This window comes from Homarus americanus, unplaced genomic scaffold, assembly GCF_018991925.1.
Source record: "Homarus americanus isolate GMGI-L3 unplaced genomic scaffold, GMGI_Hamer_2.0 scaffold53225, whole genome shotgun sequence".
NCBI classification, from domain to species: Eukaryota; Metazoa; Arthropoda; class Malacostraca; order Decapoda; family Nephropidae; genus Homarus; species Homarus americanus.
This window is the reverse complement of record NW_024750875.1, coordinates 1,829,108-1,848,317: the sequence shown is the minus strand read 5'-3', so window position 1 is coordinate 1,848,317 and position 19,210 is coordinate 1,829,108. Positions and strand designations below refer to the sequence as shown.

Genomic DNA, 19,210 nt, shown 5'->3' with positions numbered 1-19,210 from the left:
TAGTAGTAGTAGTACAACCTAAAAGGAAATAGTTAACATCACTGTGATTTTACAAGAACCCCCTTAACCCATTGAGTAAGATGACATACCTCCTTAAGTCATCAAGTCAACATGCTCATGAGGTTAAGCCATCATACTCAACGGGGTTAAATCATCGTACTCAAGGGGTTAAATCACCGAACTCAAGGGTTTAAGTCATCGTACTCAAGGTTAAATTATCGTACTTAAGTGTTTAACTCATCGTACTCAAGATGTTAATTCATCACACTCAATAGGTTACTGTAAGTCATCGCACTCAAGAGGCTAAGTCATCGCACTCAAGAGGCTAAGTCATCGTACTCAAGAGGAAGCCACCATACTAAAGGGGTTAAATCATCGCACTCAAGGGGTTGTCATCGTACTCAAAACATCGTACTCAAAGAATTGTCAGGATACTCAAGGGGTTAAGAGACATTCACCTTCAACATCAACATCATTGAAAGAAAAACATCCTCAACTTCAGAAAACATCCACAACTTCATCCTAACTTCAAGAAAATTACATCAACAAAACACAGTAACAATACATTAACATCAACATCTTCACACGGTTCACAGATAAACTATAAACATCTTCACACGGGTTAAATCCCTTTTTTTTAACTTCAACATTTACTAAAAAAATCATAAACATTAACTAATCTTTCTATAAACTCAATATTAACACAACTTTTATAAACACTTTTTAACTTATTACCCAAAGGAAAAAACATCTCAGAGCAACACCATCTAACATAATTCCCTAAACATTCATGTAGTTAGAAGAAAAATTATTTAACATCACTGTCATTCATAAAAAAAAACATCCCCTAAGCATCACCACAAGTCAAGGGCAACATTAGCTAACTTAATATTAGCATAACATCATCAGGTTACAAAAAGGACATCAGTTTAGTATGAATAAATATCTTTTCAACTTCAACACATCACAAAGACCTAACATCACTTTAACACATTACAAAGACCCAACATCACTTTAACACATTACAAAGACCTAACATCACTTCAACACATTCCAAAGACCTAACATCATTAGCTTCACATTTCACACAGAAATTTATCATCTTAACATCAACACAGTACAAACACAACATCCTCACCTTAAAAAGAAGAAGTCAACATCCTTACACATTCCCACAACACCAACAACATAAGAACATAAGAAAGTGGGATACTGCAGGAGGCCGACTGGCCCATACAGGGCAGATCCCTTTCACACCCATCCCAGCACTTCCACGTGCCTATCCAACTTCGTCTTGAAGCTCCCTAGCGTCCCCGATCCTACTATAGCACTCGGTAGCCTATTCCACATATCCACAACTCTATTACCAAACCAGTGCTTGCCTATATCCTTTCTGAATCGGAATTTATCTAATTTAAAGCCATTTGTTCTAGTTATTTCGTTATTACTGAGCTTCAGAACATCTTCCATTTTACCCTTGTTAATCCCACTTACCCACTTGTACACCTCTATCATATCTCCCCTAACTCTACGCCTCTCTAATGAATGTAAGCCTAAGCTTTTCAGTCTTTCTTCATATGGAAGGTTTCTAATATTATGGATCATTTTTGTCATTTTTCTTTGTACTCTCTCCAAAGAATCTATGTCCATTCTATAATAAGGACACCAGAACTGAACCGCATAATCCATGTGTGGTCTCACTAATGCTAGGTAAAGTTTCAAGATAACGTCAGCAGTTCTGTTACTCACAGACCTAGATATGAACCCAAGAATCCTGTTTGCCTTGTTGCGAATGCTAATACATTGTTTTCTAGGTTTCAAGTCGTTGCTAACAAATACACCTAGATCTTTTTCACAAACTGAGTTTTCTATTTCCGTGTTACCTAGTTTATACTTAACGTTTGTATTCGTCTTCCCTATCTGTAGTACCTTGCATTTATCAGTATTAAAATTCATTTGCCAGTCTACTGACCACTCATGTAAGGTATCTAGATCTCTTTGAAGGTGTTCAAAGTCACTGTCTGAATTTATCACTCTCCCCATTTTGGTATCATCTGCAAATTTACTAATCCTACTAGTTATGCCTAAATCAAGATCATTAATGAATATAACAAACAGCAGAGGGCCTAATACAGATCCCTGGGGAACTCCGCTTTTTGACCGCACCCCAGTCTGACTTTAATCCATTTATGCTGACTCTTTGTTTCCTACCAGTTAACCATGACCTAATCCATTTTAATACTGATCCACCTATTCCATGTGCTTTACCTTCCTTATCAATCTCTCATGAGGGACTCTATCGATGCTTTACTGAAATCTAAATAAATTATATCATATGACTTATCATTACCTACCGCTTCAAATACTTCTGAGAAAAAAAGCTAAGCAAATTTGTGAGACAAGAACGTCCCTGGGTGAACCCGTGCTGAGAAGAATGAATTAAGTTGAATGTTTCAAGGTGGCTTCTGATTTTTGTAGCAATAATTGACTCTAGCAACTTGCCTATGATTGACGTGAGACTAATGGGACGGTAATTTGATGCTATTGATTTATCACCCTTTTTGAAAATCGGAACTACATTTGCAAGTTTCCAAGCTTCTGGCACTAGGCCCGATTCTAATGACTTATTAAATAAAACTGCTAATGGATTACTCAACTCATCTCTACATTCTTTTAATATTCTAGCATATACCTCGTCTGGACCAAGCGATTTATGAGGCTTCAGTTTGTTAATTACTTTAAGCACATCGTTACTAGTAATATTGATATTCATCAATATATTTTCTATACTGTCGTTATATACCTTATAAACATTAACAGCTTAAATCAACATCCCAACACATCCACACAAAAGTAAACACAGAGATCGCTAGCCTTAACATTTTAACATCATCATCATAACATCAACAAAGACAACATCACCAGCATAAGACAACATCCCTACACACAAGAGTACACAGATCTCGCTAAGTTTAACATCATTATTTCGAGGTATAGGAAGGAGGTGACTCAACTCTACGTCTCTTTGTCATAATACAACTGGTAAGGCTTAAGGTCTGATAATATACTGGCAATTGTTCCCCGCTGCTCATTTCTCAAGCGAGGGAGAGTGACGGCCCAACTACCTCGTTAGCACACGGCCAAACAATGCAATGTGTCACGCTGGCCAGTGTTGCATCTTGCGGCACCACCCACCTCCTCCTCCTCCTCCTCCTTCTCTTCTCTCTTCCATCCTTTCCTTCACTCCCTTCCTTCCCTCTTTCTTTCTAGTTCTTTCTCCTCCTCGACCCTGATACCACCACTCTCATTTCTTTCCCTCCCTCGTTCTACCCTCTGATATCACCTCCCCCCCTTCCTTCCCTCCCTCCCTTCCTTCCTTCCTTCCTTCAGCCCTCCTCATACCACCCCCTTCCTTCCCTCCCTCCTTATTACTTTTCCTTCTTCCTCCTCCTCCTCTCCCTCATACCACCCCCTCCGTCCCTCCCTCCCGCCCTCATTCTTCCCCCTCCTCCTCTGCCTCCCTCTAATAATCCCCACTACCCCCTCCCCATCACCCCCTAAGTGTTGAAGTCCAGGATGTTTTCGGTCTGGGATGTTTTCGGTCTGGGATGTTTTTGGTCTGGGATGTTTTTGGTCTGGGATGTTTTTGTTCTGGGATTCTTTTGGTCTGGGATGTTTATGGCCTGGGATGTTTTCGGTCTGGGATGTTTTTGGTCTGGGATGTTTTTGGTCTGAGATGTTTTTGGTCTTAAATTCTTTGGCCTTACATGTTTTGGTCTTTAATGTTTCAAGTGTAGAAGTTTCTCCCCCAGATGTTTCAACTTACCCGTTTCAGCCAAAGATGTTTTATCCATTTATAGTCGGATGTTTTCAATCATCGAACATTTATACTTGAATGTTTAAGCAAAAGAATGTTTATACTTGGATGTAACAGTTAATGAATGTTTATACTTGGATTTATCACTTAATGAATGTTTATACTTGGATGTAACAGCGAATGAATGTTTATACTTGGATGTAACAGCTAAGGAATGTTTATACTTGGATGTAACAGCGAATAAATGTTTATTTCTTAATATAATAACGTACATACGATGACCGAAATACCCTACACTGAAAGGAACTGGACTGAATGAAACATATGAGACCGGAATGGGACCGAAACTTGTGGAAACAGACTACGCGAAGATGAAACAGTCGCAACAAAAACATGTTGGACTGATAAGAAACTAACACGTGTGAAATCAGATAAGAGTTACTGAAACATTTAGGGACCAAACATACGAAACTGAAACATAAAAGAACGAAACACGAAGAACCGAAACGAAACAGACTGGAACGAAATGCAAGGAAACGAAACGCACAGGAATGAAACGACGCAAGGAAACGAAACATACAGGAACGAAACGCAAGGAAACGAAACACAAGGAAACGAAACATATAGGAACGAAACGGAAGGAAACGAAACATACAGGAATGAAAAGCAAGGAGCCTAAACAAGCGAGGCCTGAAACGTGCGGGGGTAGGTATGCGACCCCGGCCAAGATTGCCTTGGCAGGGCGGCGAGGAGTCACAATAGGTGCGTGTTAGAGACTGTCTAATTACCGAGCCGTAAATATGAGGCTGTTAATTTCAGGTGTTTAAATCGTGATGAAGACCGGCTTGTAATGGGCGGATGTCACTCTTGAATATTAATGAGGTTTTCCCTGTTTTTGTTTTTGTTTTAATGTTTGTTTTTTATATTTATCTAGTAATTAGGTTTTCTTGGTGTGTTTGTTTTATGTCACTTACCGTGTGTTTGTTTTTTGTTTACTTTTTGTTTAGTTTTCTTGATGAAGTTTTCCTTGTTTTTTTGTGTGTGTATGTTTATTGTGTTTGCTTCTCTGTGTTTCGTGTTTGTTTCTGTTTTTGTGTTAATTTTGTCTTTGTTCTGTGTGTCATGTTTCTGTAAGCCTGAGACCACTGTTAACATCACCAAGTTTAAACATTTATTATGGAAAAAAAAAACATTTAAAAACAAGATATGGCCAAAGAAGACTGTTAATGGAATTATTATTTATATTATATCCAGTAAAAACTTAACCTAACCTAACCTGAAAGAACCATTATCATATTGTGTTGTATTGTATTGTATTGTACTGTATTGGGTATGCTAGAGCCGTTCTTGACCACTTCATTCACTCATCCAAGACCCCTTCACTTTTACCTCCATGAGTTGTATCAAAAATTAGGTTCCTGTTTCATCAATGACTAAAAAAAAAAAAAACATGGGAAAATGTGAAGGGATATTTAGTCTGGTTTCCTAGTGGGGAAGGCAGGATTTTTTCTTAATTAGGTATCCTATAATAATCAGTCAGTCGGTCAGTCAGTCAGTTAATAAGTTAGTCAGTCAGAAAAGTCATTCATATAATCCACTAACCCAGGGAAAAACTCAACAATGGAACTCTTACGGGCAGGGAAATTCCCCGTACAGGTGTCGACGGTCAGGGAAGTCAGGGGAAGTTAGCTAGACCCACCCAAATGTTTCCCTCAGATTATAATCGACTAATTAGCCTCAATTAAATCTCTGCCTCTTATGTAATTATCCCGATCCACAAAAATTATCCAGGGAGGTGAGAGGTTGTGGTCTCTTCCCTTCCAGATCACCTAATTCTGGGAAAGAGAGAAATTTGTATAATTTGGTATAATTCTGTATAATTTTGTGTTTGGTTGCGTTTCATTACCTATAAGCAAACAAATTATGTATAACTGACTGTGTATAATCCAGTATAACTTAATCTGTACTTCTGTATACATTTCTTTACATACTGGCGGGAGGGGGCCCCATATACCATGTAGGTTGAGAATAAGAAAAAGATTACATTCAATGGAATATATTTTTTTCATTATATTGGGATGAGACAATTAACAACTGTATTTAAGTATATAAATATGAATACTAATTATGTATAATATGTAGATAAGTAAATAACTAAATATGTACATAAGTATATAAAACTAAACAAATTATAGAAATGAAAATGTTTAAATAGATAATAAAAGTAAGAATACAACACATCAGGTAAATCAGCAGTGCTTCTCACCTGAACACAACACTACTGTTATCCCCGTATATAAAGACCCGAGATATTATTACTACAGAACCCTGAGTGGCCCCCGTCACAGTGGCGACATAGTAATAACCTAACCTAACTTAACCTAACCTAACCTAACCTAACCTAACCTACCCTAACCTAACCTAACCTAACCTAACCTAACCACAACACACACTAACGCTGGAGAACATTGCAGTATTAAACACCCCGTCAAACTTTCGTCTACCCAATGGTCACTTCATCCAGCCTTACACAGCGGCGTGTTGATGGATCACCACACTCTCTTGACAGCCAACGATCGCCTAACTCCCAATTGTTTCATCAACAGCAGTAACCACCTTGTTAATTGAGATGAAATTGATTGATTAGAACACCGCTGATTGGTAATTACGTGTGTGGGGAGCCAAGAAAATGACCTTGTTCCGTTTTCAAGTGATTGTAATGATTCTCGTCTTCTTTGATTGCCTGGTCGCTAGAGGTGATGATTAGAAGGGACGGTCATATAAGAAACGGATTAGATGTGGTAGTTTGAGGGTCTGGTGGACAGGGTTGGATCTCACAGCTCAGGGCTGATGGATCTGGTAGCAGGGGATCAGACCTTCTTGGTGTTGTCTGACGATCCGTAGTGCTGGTGTAAAGTGATGGTGTTACTCTTGAGCGATACTGACCCTTATGATGATGATGATGATGATGATGATGATGATGATGATGATGATGATGATGATGATGATGATGATGATGATGATGATGATGATGATATGATGATGATGATATGATGATAATGATGATGATGATATGATAATGATGATGATGATGATGATGATGATGATGAGAGGGGTAATAAGGAAATGACGACAATGAGAGTAATTAGGTAGTGATGATAAGAGTAATAATATAATTGCCGACAAGGAGAGTAATTAAATAATGATAATAATAGGAATAATATGATAATGACAATAATGACAGTAAAATTAACAATGAATATAGTTAGAATCATCACAATATAATATCAATAATAATAAAAATAATAACATCGATTATCCTTAACAGCAATAATAATAAAAGTAAAATATAATAATACATCTAATAGCAACGATAATAGTGTTAATAATAGCAGCTAAGGTCATAGTGTTTATGTTGTGTCGTACTGAACTAATTCCCCTTCTGTACTGGGGTTACTTGTACCGGTGTTATATCAGGGTTATGTAAAGTGAGTTTGTTGTCATTAATACTCTGTTCACGGGTCAGTTGTTGCCATCTTGAGGAAACTTGATTATTTTTTTGCTCTTTATTAACTTCCATCTAATCTAGTTTGTCCCTATGCGTTAAGTAATCTTTGAAAATATGTGCAAATCAGTCATTTACACGCCCACCACTTCTGCAATCTGTCTCTCCTCACGCCCACTGCCACCCAAATCAGTAGTCACTTCCACGCCCACCACTACTGCAATCTGTCCCTCCCCACGCCCACTGGCACCCAAATCAGTCACTTCCACGCCCATCACTAATCCATTATGACTCTCCTCACGCCCACTGCCACCCAAATTAGTCACTTCCACGCCCATCACTAATGCAATCTGTCTCTCCTCACGCCCACTGCCACCCAAAATAGTCACTTACACGCCCACCTCGACAGAAAATAGACCAACAAACCTACCCACCCTTCCACCGAACCACCCACACGCCCACCCACCCATCATCCTAACCCAACAAACCTACCGACCCTCCCACACGCCTACCATCCTAACCCAACAAACTTAGCCACCCTCTCACCCTTCCACCCACACGCCCATACGCCAGCTTGAGGATATACCCGGACCTCATAAAAGCGTAACCTGATCAGGTCATGAAACACAAAATAACCTGGCGCTCGTCCCCTTAATTATTATTTATTACCGCAGTGAGTCCGGGAGAGTGGGCGTCGGGCGTGGGCGTTACCTGACACTAACACTGCCCAGCCGCCCACACTCTTGCCCTACCTATCCCCCACCCAGCCACCCACACCCTTGCCCTACCTATCTCCCACCCAGTCACCCACATAATCTTTTCTATACCGCCCAGCCACCCACACTTTTGCCCTCCTTACCCATAACCCAGCCACCCACACCCTTGCCATACCTATCCCCCCACCCAGCCACCCACACCCTTGCCATCCTTACCCCCCACCTAGCCGCCCACACAAGCTTTATTTACCCATTCAGCCGCCCCTCTTCCTCGCCTTACTATCCATCTTACCCAACCACCCATAACCTAGCCCCCATCCCTAGACCTAACCACCCACACAAGCCTTCCTCAGCCCATACTACCCACATAACCACCCACATCCTCTTAACCCACCAAACCACACCACACCCTCCTTCATCCACCCAATCACCCACCCAAAAGTACTGTACGCTGCTGTTTCATGGATGTCATTCTCCCTCATTTCTAAAGCATCCATCACCTCATCCATCTTCATCTAAGCCTTTCCTTCTCCCCCACATCATTCATCTCTCTCTCTCTCTCTCTCTCTTTCTCTCTCTCTCTCTCTTCTTCTTCTTCTCTCATCTTACCTCTCTCTTTATGTCTTTATTCTTTCTATTTACGTTTTCTTTTACTTCTGCATCTGTTTATTATTATTATTATTATTATTATTAGTGTTGTTAGTTTGACTATTATAATTGTTCAATACTTATAATTTAAAGAGAGAGAGAGAGAGAGAGAGAGAGAGACCCTGTTTCACTTACCCATGACTCTCTCTCTCTCACCCCTTGAGTTTCTCACCTCTGATTTGCTGATTCCTGATTCACTGGCCCTCTGATTCACTGACCTCTGATTCACTTACTCATAATTCCCTGACCTCTAAATTACTGACCCCTGATTTACTGATTTTCCGATCTCTCAATATTCTGATTTTCTGATTTCTTGTTCCCCTGATTCTCTGTTTCTCATATTTTTAGATTTCTGATTAGCCAACATTTTCATTTTTTAGATTTCCTGATTTTTAACCGTCCCGATTTTCAGATTTCACGCTTTTGAAACTTCCCTATTTTTTTTATTCCCGATTTTTCAGATTTACCGATTTTCAGATTTTTCAGATTTCCCAATTTTCCACATTTTCCGATTTTCAGATTTTCAGATGTCTTCATATTCGTATTTCCCGGGTGTATAATGTTACCGTGAGGACAGATACCCGCCCTCCCCTTCTTCTCACGCCGCCTTCCCTCATTATCCCAAAATTTTCCCCTCATCATCTTGGTGTTTCCCCTTCTCCTCATTTACATGGCGGGGGAGTAAGGGTAGCTGGGTGAGGGGAGGTATGGGTGGGTGGGGGAGGTAGTGAGGGTGATAGTAAAATGAGACACCCGACCTCTCTCTCTCTCTCTCTCTCTCTTTGATTTCCAACTTTGCTTGAGAAAAATTATTACTAGTGTGTGTGTGTGTGTGTGTGTGTGTGTGTGTGTGTGTGTGTTAGTGTGTGGCGACCTACGGTGTAATGGTCAGAATGCTCGACTCCCAAGCGAGTGACCCCGGGTTCGATTCCTGGGCAGGGTGAAACTATGGGCAAGTTCCTTTAAGCCATTTGCCTCTGTCTACCAGCAATAATTATACTGTATTACACTCACCTGTTGACTCATAACTATACAGCATCAAAACAGGTAAAATTCCGACTACTGTAGTGATACTGGATTAATTAGTGTTAAATGACAGTAAAAATAAGTTAACATATCCAGGATGTAATTCCACACAAATGTTAACACTGCCATAGTATAGAGTCGTGTCACCTTCTCCTACAGTGATAAAAAACAAAGTATGGACAATGATATACCTTTACAATTGTTTTACGCATCATAAATACAACATGGGAAATATCTATGAGTGGATCGCCTCGTGATAGCTGGACGGCTCTGAGGATGTCTGGTCTAACCCCGGGGTTTATTGTTACTAAATACATGTTGTAGTGTATGTGTTGTAGATATATGGTGTTGTGAAGTTATTTCCCTTTTGTGTATTTGTTTATTTTTCCTTGTTATCGTATAATTGTTGTGTGTATTTCCCTGTCCCATCCCATCCCCCCTCCGGCCCCTCCCATCCCCCCTCCGGCCCCTCCCATCCCTTCACCTTCCCTACTCCATCCTCTCCCATCCTCTCACCTTCCCTGTCCCTTCACTTGCTGGCTCTGTATAACTTAAACTCCCATTTCTCTTCGGCATCATAAAGCGCGGTACAGTATTTTATATTTCGGTGCATCTAGTAATGGTTGTAAAATCAGGGTTGGTCTCTTCAACATTTTATTACCGTATTTTCTGATTAAAATAATTCCTGTTACTGAAAATTTAGGTTTTGCCCCAAGATCAAAGTTTACATAATAAGTTACTCATAAATTAGACAATAACCCCCCCCCCCCTTTGAACATACTGACTATTCTAACTCAAAATGAAAATCGTCAGTTTTAGGGAGAAAGTTACGTCACAGTATCATCACCTCCCTGCGTCCTTCCTTAACTCAGCAGTAATGTGTGAAGCAGGTAGGAGAGGGTCAAGAACCAACACTACACCATAATGGGGAAAAGTGTAGAAGGAAGATCTAGTTAAGAGTCGTTTATATATGAAAATAATTAACATTTTCATCAATTAACACAAGAACCTGCAATATGCATAAAACATAGCTTAATCAATTTAATACATATTATCTCATTTTTAGTTTTAGGTTTAAAAATTTACATTATTTAACTTTTCAATAATATCCACAGAAAGTGACAACAACGTCACGAAGCAGTAATGTGATATTAGTATGGCAAGAGTTTGAAGAGAGAGAGAGAGAGAGAGAGAGAGAGAGAGAGAGAGAGAGAGAGAGAGAGAGAGAGAGAGAGAGAGAGAGAGAGAGAGAGAGAGAGAGAGAGAGACCAATAATAACACGAGGCGAGGCGGGCATGAGAAGGAAGGATGGAGGGGAGTGGTGTGTGTGTGTTCACTCCGCTAATCAACACTTGCCACATTAATCTGTCGCGAGTGCTGGTATGATGTACGCCTGGGTAACTCTATCCCCCATATGAGACACGCCTCCCTGCCCGTGTCCCCTCGCATAATGTCGCTATTTTCCTGCCTCCGGGGCTGCCTTATCTGGAGGAAACGCTCTCCTTATCTACCCCTTTGACGGTAGAATCTACGACCTAGGCGATTTAGATTCTACTATACTAGATGAGGGCGATGGAGAGAGATAGAAATGGAAATAAGGTGTCGGAAGGTTGGACGGAGGTTATGGCCTCCTGGGAGTCAGATTCTCAAAAGGTTCGTAAGATATTTCTTCTACCCCGTGACTGGTGATGCGACAACGTCTCTAAAACTGGATCACTTAAGATAGGACACAGAGACTGGGGCCTAAACGTTGTCAGCATCCCAGTGGGACTCTGTCGTAGCTATGTTTTTCTTTTGTTCAAGTAAGGGGAGCAGTTGAACTTATTAACTTCTGAGAATCCGCCCCGGAGTTCAGAATTCTTACAATCTAGTGTGCTTATTTCTTCCCCTGTAAATGGATATGAGATTACGCACCCAGTTACTTTAGAGACTCTTTTTCAATTTCACCCCTATTTTATCTGCCATCTTTATGCCGCAGCTACAGTGAGCCAGCTACATGTGTCCTCACACTCCCAGCCCGCGGGAAATTGAGCGTAAGACCTCCTGAGAATCCCAGCCCTACCCCAGGGTCCTCAAGGTTCTTAAGTTACTTTCTTACCACATCTGCAGTAGAGTGCCAGTGTAATTGCGGCGCCATTTTACCTGGTATCATTGTGCGTGGCAGCCAGATCAGTTCTCTGGTGTTTCCTCTTGAGGGTAATATTATGAGGTAGGAGTGTGTGAGGTGCCGTGTCCTGGGGTGTGTGGCGAGAGAGCCTCAGTCACAACACTAATTAGACGGGGCTTAGCAGGATGACTGGCCGCCCCTCCCCACCACACACACCACTGAGCACACAACTCAAAACACAAGACCACGGTGCCAGATTTCGTTGGATTTAATAATGAGAGAGAGAGTGAGAGAAGGAGGAAGGGGCGAGGGCTGGTGTGGCCGTGTGAAACAGACACACAGAGAAAGTGAAGGGAAATTATATATATATATATATATATGTGTGTGTGTGTGTGTGTGTGTGTGTGTGTGTGTGTGTGTGTGTGTGTGTGTGTGTTTCAATCAATGTGACAGATCAGGTAATCTATAAAATGCCTGTGAAAATGTTCCGCTTCGCCTTATGTATGTTGTGTATAGGTTAGGTTATGTTACGTTACGTTATTCGGCTGAGAACTGCATCAAAAAATAATTAAACTTCACACTAATCCAAACCAAACCAAACCAAACCTAACCAAACCAAACCAAACCAAACCAAACCAAACCAAACCAAACCAAACCAAACCTAACCTAACCTAACCTAACCTAACCTAACCTAACCTATACACAACATAATAGAAACAATAACAACACAAGGGGATGAAGGACTGGCAAGGAAGGGAGCGTGAGTCTGACCTACACGTGAAAGTGTGTCCATAGAGGCAGTGCGGATACAGCACACTGTAGTCAAACCCTTTTACTCAGTACACGAAAAGATAATGTAGTCGGCACTGTACTCGCCGCCTTCATTTCCCCAACTGTAATGTAAGGTGTCCATTAATAGATGATAGAATGATGATACTCTGGATGCGAGTTGGTGATCTTTAGGGCAGGATGTGAGCACTGTCTCTGCTCGGCCACCGCAACCTGAGACAACAAAGGAGATTGGGAAGGTGTATGGCAGAGTCAGCACTGAGACTTACGTGGCCCATACAGTGTTGACGGGAAAAATGTTACCTTATAAAAATAAAGATTATGTGTATTAAATGTTTATAATAATAAGTATATTGAACCTACAGGGTTATTTTTTTATCATTTATTGAACTGATAAAATCTGATAGAAAGAACTGTGGAAATACTGAAGCTTTTTAATCATTGGGAAGTTCCTTGAAATATATTAAGAGATTATATGTAATTTAATATTTATACATGTTTAACTGTGTTGTTCTTATTTGTGTTTTTGTTACTTTTATTTGTATTTGTTGTTTGTCTCAAGTCTATTGTTTTGTCATTGTTGTTTTTGTCTGTTTTTTCTGTCGATGTGTCTGTCTGTTCTAGCCATAGCTCCAAAACGGAAGCAGTTACAGATGAAGGAACTTTACACACCACAATGTTCCCCGACTGAGATATCACCACGGTCAGAGAGAGAGAGAGAGAGAGAGAGAGAGAGAGAGAGAGAGAGAGAGAGAGAGAGAGAGAGAGAGAGAGAGAGAGAGACCTTCATACTCCCAACAGCTGTCTGACTATCCCTTCAAGTATATCCCGTTTGACCAATCCAGGATCATCCCTCACCCCCCATCTATCTTCCTTCTATCCATCTATACCTCTAGGCTGCAAGACACACCTCTTCATCCTCACCCCCCTCCACCTTCTAGCCAATTAGAATGACGCTAATATTACCTGCGTTTGACACTGAGTTATGGCTCGTCTTGGAGATTATCAATTATGATGTTTAGAATGATGTGTTGTGCCGGGGGAAGGGGGAGGGGGGGTTGTACGTGATGGTGTGTGTGTGTGTGTGTGTGAGAGAGAGAGAGAGAGAGAGAGAGAGGTTACCACATAAGCTTAACGTATACATCCACTCTGCCAGTCACTCGCCTCACCACTCGCCTCAGTGTCTTTATCGGTCATTCACTCGTTCACTCCCAACAAGGATCAAACTATACCTAATTTGGGGTTTCTATCCTAAAATAAACAAAACGCTTCATATTTTCGAGTCTAACAGCCATCATTAAGGTAGAACAATTAAACAGACGACATTTACGTCATAACTTTCAAGAACAAGTAATTTATTAAACCTCACCATATTTAACTAATCTTATCTATTTAATTAATATTTCCCTTACATACAAAATCAAAAAGGAATAATTTATGAGAAAATATCAATAATTATTTTCTAATGTTTCAATAAGCTTCTTGGTAAGTAATTCGTCGTTTGTGTCGTCTTTCCCTCTATAAACACAAGGGAACTTAAACATTATTTATACATGTGTCTAAATAATAATAATAATAATAATAATAATAATAATAATAATAATAATAATAATAATAATAATAATAATAATAACAATAATAATAATAATAATAATAATAATAATAATAATAATAATAATAATAATAATAATAATAATAATAATGTTTTAGAGTAACAGTAATCACGGAACAGTTGACACCCATAATATATTTATATTTTGTATAATAAATGATTTAAATTAATGATCAGTTCACTAAGAAAATTATTATAGCTTCAGCACAATTAAGATGAATTGGAAAATAGGTCCCATTACTGATACTCACCTGTCCAAATGGGTGCCAGTTTAATCCAAATCTCTCCCAATCCTATTAAGTCCCAATTCTTAACAGGTAAAGTTTGCTTGTGCCTATTACAGTTACGACCTATTTTAACTGGGGTCTATTACGATTAGTGGCCTATTATGACTAAGGTATCTTACTATGAGGGCCTATTACAACTAAGACCTATTACAATTAGGACCTATTACTACAAACACTATTTCAGGTGTGTTCTAATATACCTAGAAACACTCATTACTTCGTGAGTTTGGAAGAAAGTTTGGATCACCTGAAGAATCTCCACCTTATTTCACCTGAAGATTAACCTCCCTAACACTATTTGGGGGATGAGGTTAGATTAGGTTAGGTTAGGTTAGGTTAGGTTAGGTTAGGTTAGGTTAGGTTAGGTTAGGTTAGGTTAGCATCAGGGTGGCAAGTCTTCAGGTGAAATAGGGTGGAGATTCTTCAGGTGTTCCGAAAACTCTTTACCATATTCATCAACAAGGGAACCAACGGGTCACTCACAAGCCACAGCTCATTAGTGTAGTTGATGACAGTCACGACGCCCGGCTGTCTGCTGGCTGAGTGGTGCGGTGTTGTGGCAGACCAGCGTGCACAGTCACCAGGTTCGAGCCCTTACTCATAACAGGAAGGGGGAGAGGGTGAATTCAAGAAGTGTGAGTCAGCTCCATGAAACTCTTGTCTTCCTGATATAAATGACTCATTAATTGACTGTGTGACTCATTGACTAACGGAATGTCTGACTGACTGGCTGACTGACTCACTGGCTGGATCATAGACTGACTGGTTAATTGATTAAGTGTCTGACTGACTGAATCATTGACTTACTGATTAACTGACTGACTGACTGACTGACTGACTCATTAACTTGTGACCATGAAGGCCACACCTCCCTGTAGGCCAAACTAACCAGTAGACCACACCTCCCTGTCGGCCACACCTCAACTGGCCTAGAGAACAGTGTGGCCAAAATGTAGGCGCAGCCTACACGGAGATTTGGCCTAAAGGGAGGTATGGCCCACAGGAAGGTGTGACCTGCAGGAGGTGTGGCCTACGGGGCATTATGGCCAAAAGGAAGGTGTAGCCAACAGGGCAGTGTGACCAAAATGGAGGTATAGACTACAGAGCAGTTTGGCCTACATGGAACTGTAGCCTACAGAGAGGTATGGCCTACAACGAGGTGTAGCCTACAAGGTGTGGCCTACAAAGGGGTGTAGCCTACAAAGGGGTGTGGCCTTCAAGGAGGTGTGGCCTACTGATCAGTTTGGTCTAAAGCTTGGACCAAACTGTCCGTAGGCCACACCACCTTGTAGACCAGACCTATACCTGAAGGTCGTATTTTCCGATAGGCTACACCTCCTTATAAGTCACACTGCCCTGTAAACCATAGCCTAAAAGCTCACACCACCAGTAGGTCACACCACCAGTAGGTCACACCACCAGTAGGCCGCACCACCAGTAGGTCACACCACCAGTAGGCCACACCACCAGTAGGCCACACCACCTGCAGGTCACACCACCAGTAGGTCACACCACCAGTAGGTCACACCACCAGTAGGTCACACCACCAGTAGGTCACACCACCAGTAGGTCACACCACCAGTAGGTCACACCACCAGTAGGTCACACCACCAGTAGGTCACACCACCAGTAGGTCACACCACCAGTAGGTCACACCACCAGTAGGTCACAACCCCCAAAAGGACGCATCTTTACATTAGCCGCACCCTTGTGGGTCATAGGTGCCGCCAGGTAACTTCTTCCCCAGAAACACCTGTTCAGTTGGCCACATCTGTATCGGTTCCTCCGTGACACCTTCCACACCCCCGCCGTCCAGCTCCTGAAGCAGGTTAGTACCACGCCTGGAGGCCACGCCTTAAAGTAGAGGCAGACCTCATTCTCAATACTTGTGCGAATCATCTATTTACGTCCACCGTATAGGCCACACCCCCAGCATGTAAGGCCTTGCCACCTGTTTGTGGCCATGTGGACGCTACATCTTTTCATGGACGCCACGTCCCAGCAAATAACGGGCCACTTAAGTCACTCCCCCGGGAGGTCACATCGCATTATATAGTTACCTAAGTATCTTCCTCACTCGTAGGCCACACCAACAGTACGACTTGTTTCTTTAGTGGTCACACCCGACACCCACTCCCTGTCCTTGTTACTTGCCCTGACACCCTCAGCTTAAGTTGTTACGCGCTCGTCTCTGAAGCCAGACACAAATATGCGATACTTGTTGACGGGGGTCTCTAGGCCAAGCTACAGAGGTGATGCCTTAGAAAATTCATATCTAACAAAGACACTGTTGAATATAATCTGGGTCTGTCCAAAAGAACCCTTAAACTGTAATTAGGGAATAACTTATTGATGAATTTGACGCAAGCAGACAAGTGCAAACAGGCACTAGTCGATCCATAGTTTACCATGATGAGATGTATCAAATGAAACATGTATATGGAGCAAGCAACAAGATCGCTAGATTACAAGATGTTGTAACCGCTAGATTAAGGTTAGGATATAAGTACCTCTGGCAGTATGTTCCTCAAGCAGATGTAAACAAAACTAAATGTAAAGTGTGTGGTCAGACATATGGCCACACACTTGAACACTACGTCCTCGACTGTGTGAAGATAGAACCTTTTAAGGACAGGTCCAAGCACACTGTGTGTGAAATGGCACAACACTTCATCTCTAATGGCAAGATAGCCGACATATTAAGATTGTATCCCCTTTTCTGCACTTAGTAGCTACACTGTACATCAGCTCCCATGTACAGTATAGAACCAAACACACAATGTGCTTGAATGTCTCTCACGTAAATGTGAATAACAAAGTGTGCGGCCAGACATACTGCCTTACACTCCTGTACTCACTCAGTTGTAAATAAGTTACCCTTTATGCACAGAACTAAACAAAGAAGCTATCTGAAATACTCTTTAACATTCATCGCCACAATACCCCGACTACTAGGGTCTAATAAACACTTTGTGGTCTCTATTCTGTAGTCTCTCTGCGCTACCGTTCAAAGGGTAAGTATGGGGTGTATAATAAACTAGCCACTGTCTGATGCAAAATTATAAAATATACATAATTCACCAGTACGATATGTTCCTTCGTTGCCCCCACCACACCAGTCGGTCACGCCCCAGAATGATCACCTCCCATCACCTGTACCAGTTCTTTGCTTCCAAATACTGACCCTTCTCCTGTAGGTCACCTCCCCCAGCAGGTTACTCCCACCAAGGGTACCTTCCTGCACCAGCTCCTGGTGTGGGTAGTAAGGCCCATAGCAAGCAGGCCACACCTCCATCAGGCCACACCTCCAGCAGGCCACACCCCCATCAGGCCACACCTCCAGCAGGTCACACCCCCAACATCTGTATCAACGTTTTGTGAACAGTGTAAAGAAAATGCCTCTTGCACAACCACACCCCTAGCACTCTAAGCCCTCTAATAAACTGTACCCTACCACAGGCTTCACCCCCCCTCCCTCCACAAACCAAACTTCTGTGGTAGACAAGTGATAGGCCACGCCCCCTCAGCAGGCAATATCATCTACAGGCCACGCCTCAAACAGGCAACACCACCCTCAGTCCACGCCCCCATGAGGCAGCACCCTCCACAAGCCACGTCCCAACACACAGAGCCCCCATAGGCCACGCCCCAACAGATAACACCCCACAGACCACGCCCCCAACAGGTAACATCCCCCCACAGGCCACGCCCCCAACAGACAGCACCCTCCAAAAACCACGCCCCCAACCCACAGCGCCCCCACAGGCTACGCCCCCAAAAGGCAGCACCCCCACAGGCCACGCCCCCATCAGCCAGTATCCCCACAGGCTTGCCCCCACCAGACAGCTCCCCACAGGCCACGCCCCCAACAGGCAGCACCCCACAGGCCACGCCCCCAAAAGGCAGCACCCCCACAGGCCACGCCCCCATCAGCCAGTACCCCACAGGCCACGCCCCCAACAGGCAGCACCCCACAGGCCACGCCCCCCAACACCTGTATCAGCTGTTTGCGTCCCGCGTTTAGTCATGATCATTATCTGTAATAAGACCGACCATATTTTGCCCTAATGAGGTTCTTGAGCTAATTTACAACTTAATCAGACCCCGAGTCCTTCACTCTGATGGATCTCGCCTATTATGGCCGACTTTGTAATTGCAATTAAACGTAAAATACGATATTGAATTAACATATTCGGATAAGTTTATCGTCACGTCTCACAGATCGGTTTAGCAGGGTTGATATTTAAATAATAATGGTAAGAGGAGTCAGCCCTATGGACGCCCCTCTCGCCTTATGTTTTGGCCTGGCATCCCGACCCTCGCCCACGACCACGGCTTAGGTTGACCATCCTACCGTAACGAACACTTGCACTCTTTTATACCCGCGAGTTAGATATGCATGATCCTGAATTTCCTCCGCTGGAGAGACCACAGGTATAATATTTCTCCACCAGCTTTAATATTTTAACCCGGATTTTAACGCCTGGCCTCATCCCCCCGCGCCATTTTTCAATTAACAATTGGCGATCGCATTAGGTAATTATTTTGACGGGTCGCGGGATAATTTACAGCGGCCATAAACGGCGGAGCACAAGAACCTCGCCTTGTGGGACACCGCCAAGCTGCGCCACAATTTACGACTGATCTTACCCAAGGAAAAAAAATAATATCGGGCGGGAGTTTAGAGTCTCCGGAAAGGTTAA

The 19,210-nt window shown here is 42.2% G+C and overlaps 1 protein-coding gene across 1 annotated transcript; it reads left to right on the top strand.

The window, feature by feature from the left end:
- The first annotated feature begins 11,300 nt into the window (after positions 1-11,300).
- Positions 11,301-18,531, top strand: LOC121854479 (basic proline-rich protein-like). Its single transcript, XM_042349154.1, has 4 exons — positions 11,301-11,365; positions 11,691-11,921; positions 17,705-17,884; positions 18,210-18,531. Exons 1-4 carry the CDS (start codon positions 11,301-11,303, stop codon positions 18,529-18,531), a joined length of 798 nt encoding a protein of 265 aa, XP_042205088.1.
- Positions 18,532-19,210: the final 679 nt, after the last annotated feature.

What these genes read in the sequence shown, in the direction of transcription:
- LOC121854479 (XM_042349154.1), top strand. Translation starts at nt 11,301, where the DNA reads ATGGAAATAAGGTGTCGGAAGGTTGGACGGAGGTTATGGCCTCCTGGG. An exon ending in GGGAGTCAGATTCTCAAAAG is followed by an intron (nt 11,366 to 11,690) that starts GTTCGTAAGATA and finishes TTTATGCCGCAG; the next exon opens with CTACAGTGAGCCAGCTACAT. An exon ending in AACATCTGTATCAACGTTTT is followed by an intron (nt 17,885 to 18,209) that starts GTGAACAGTGTA and finishes ATCCCCCCACAG; the next exon opens with GCCACGCCCCCAACAGACAG.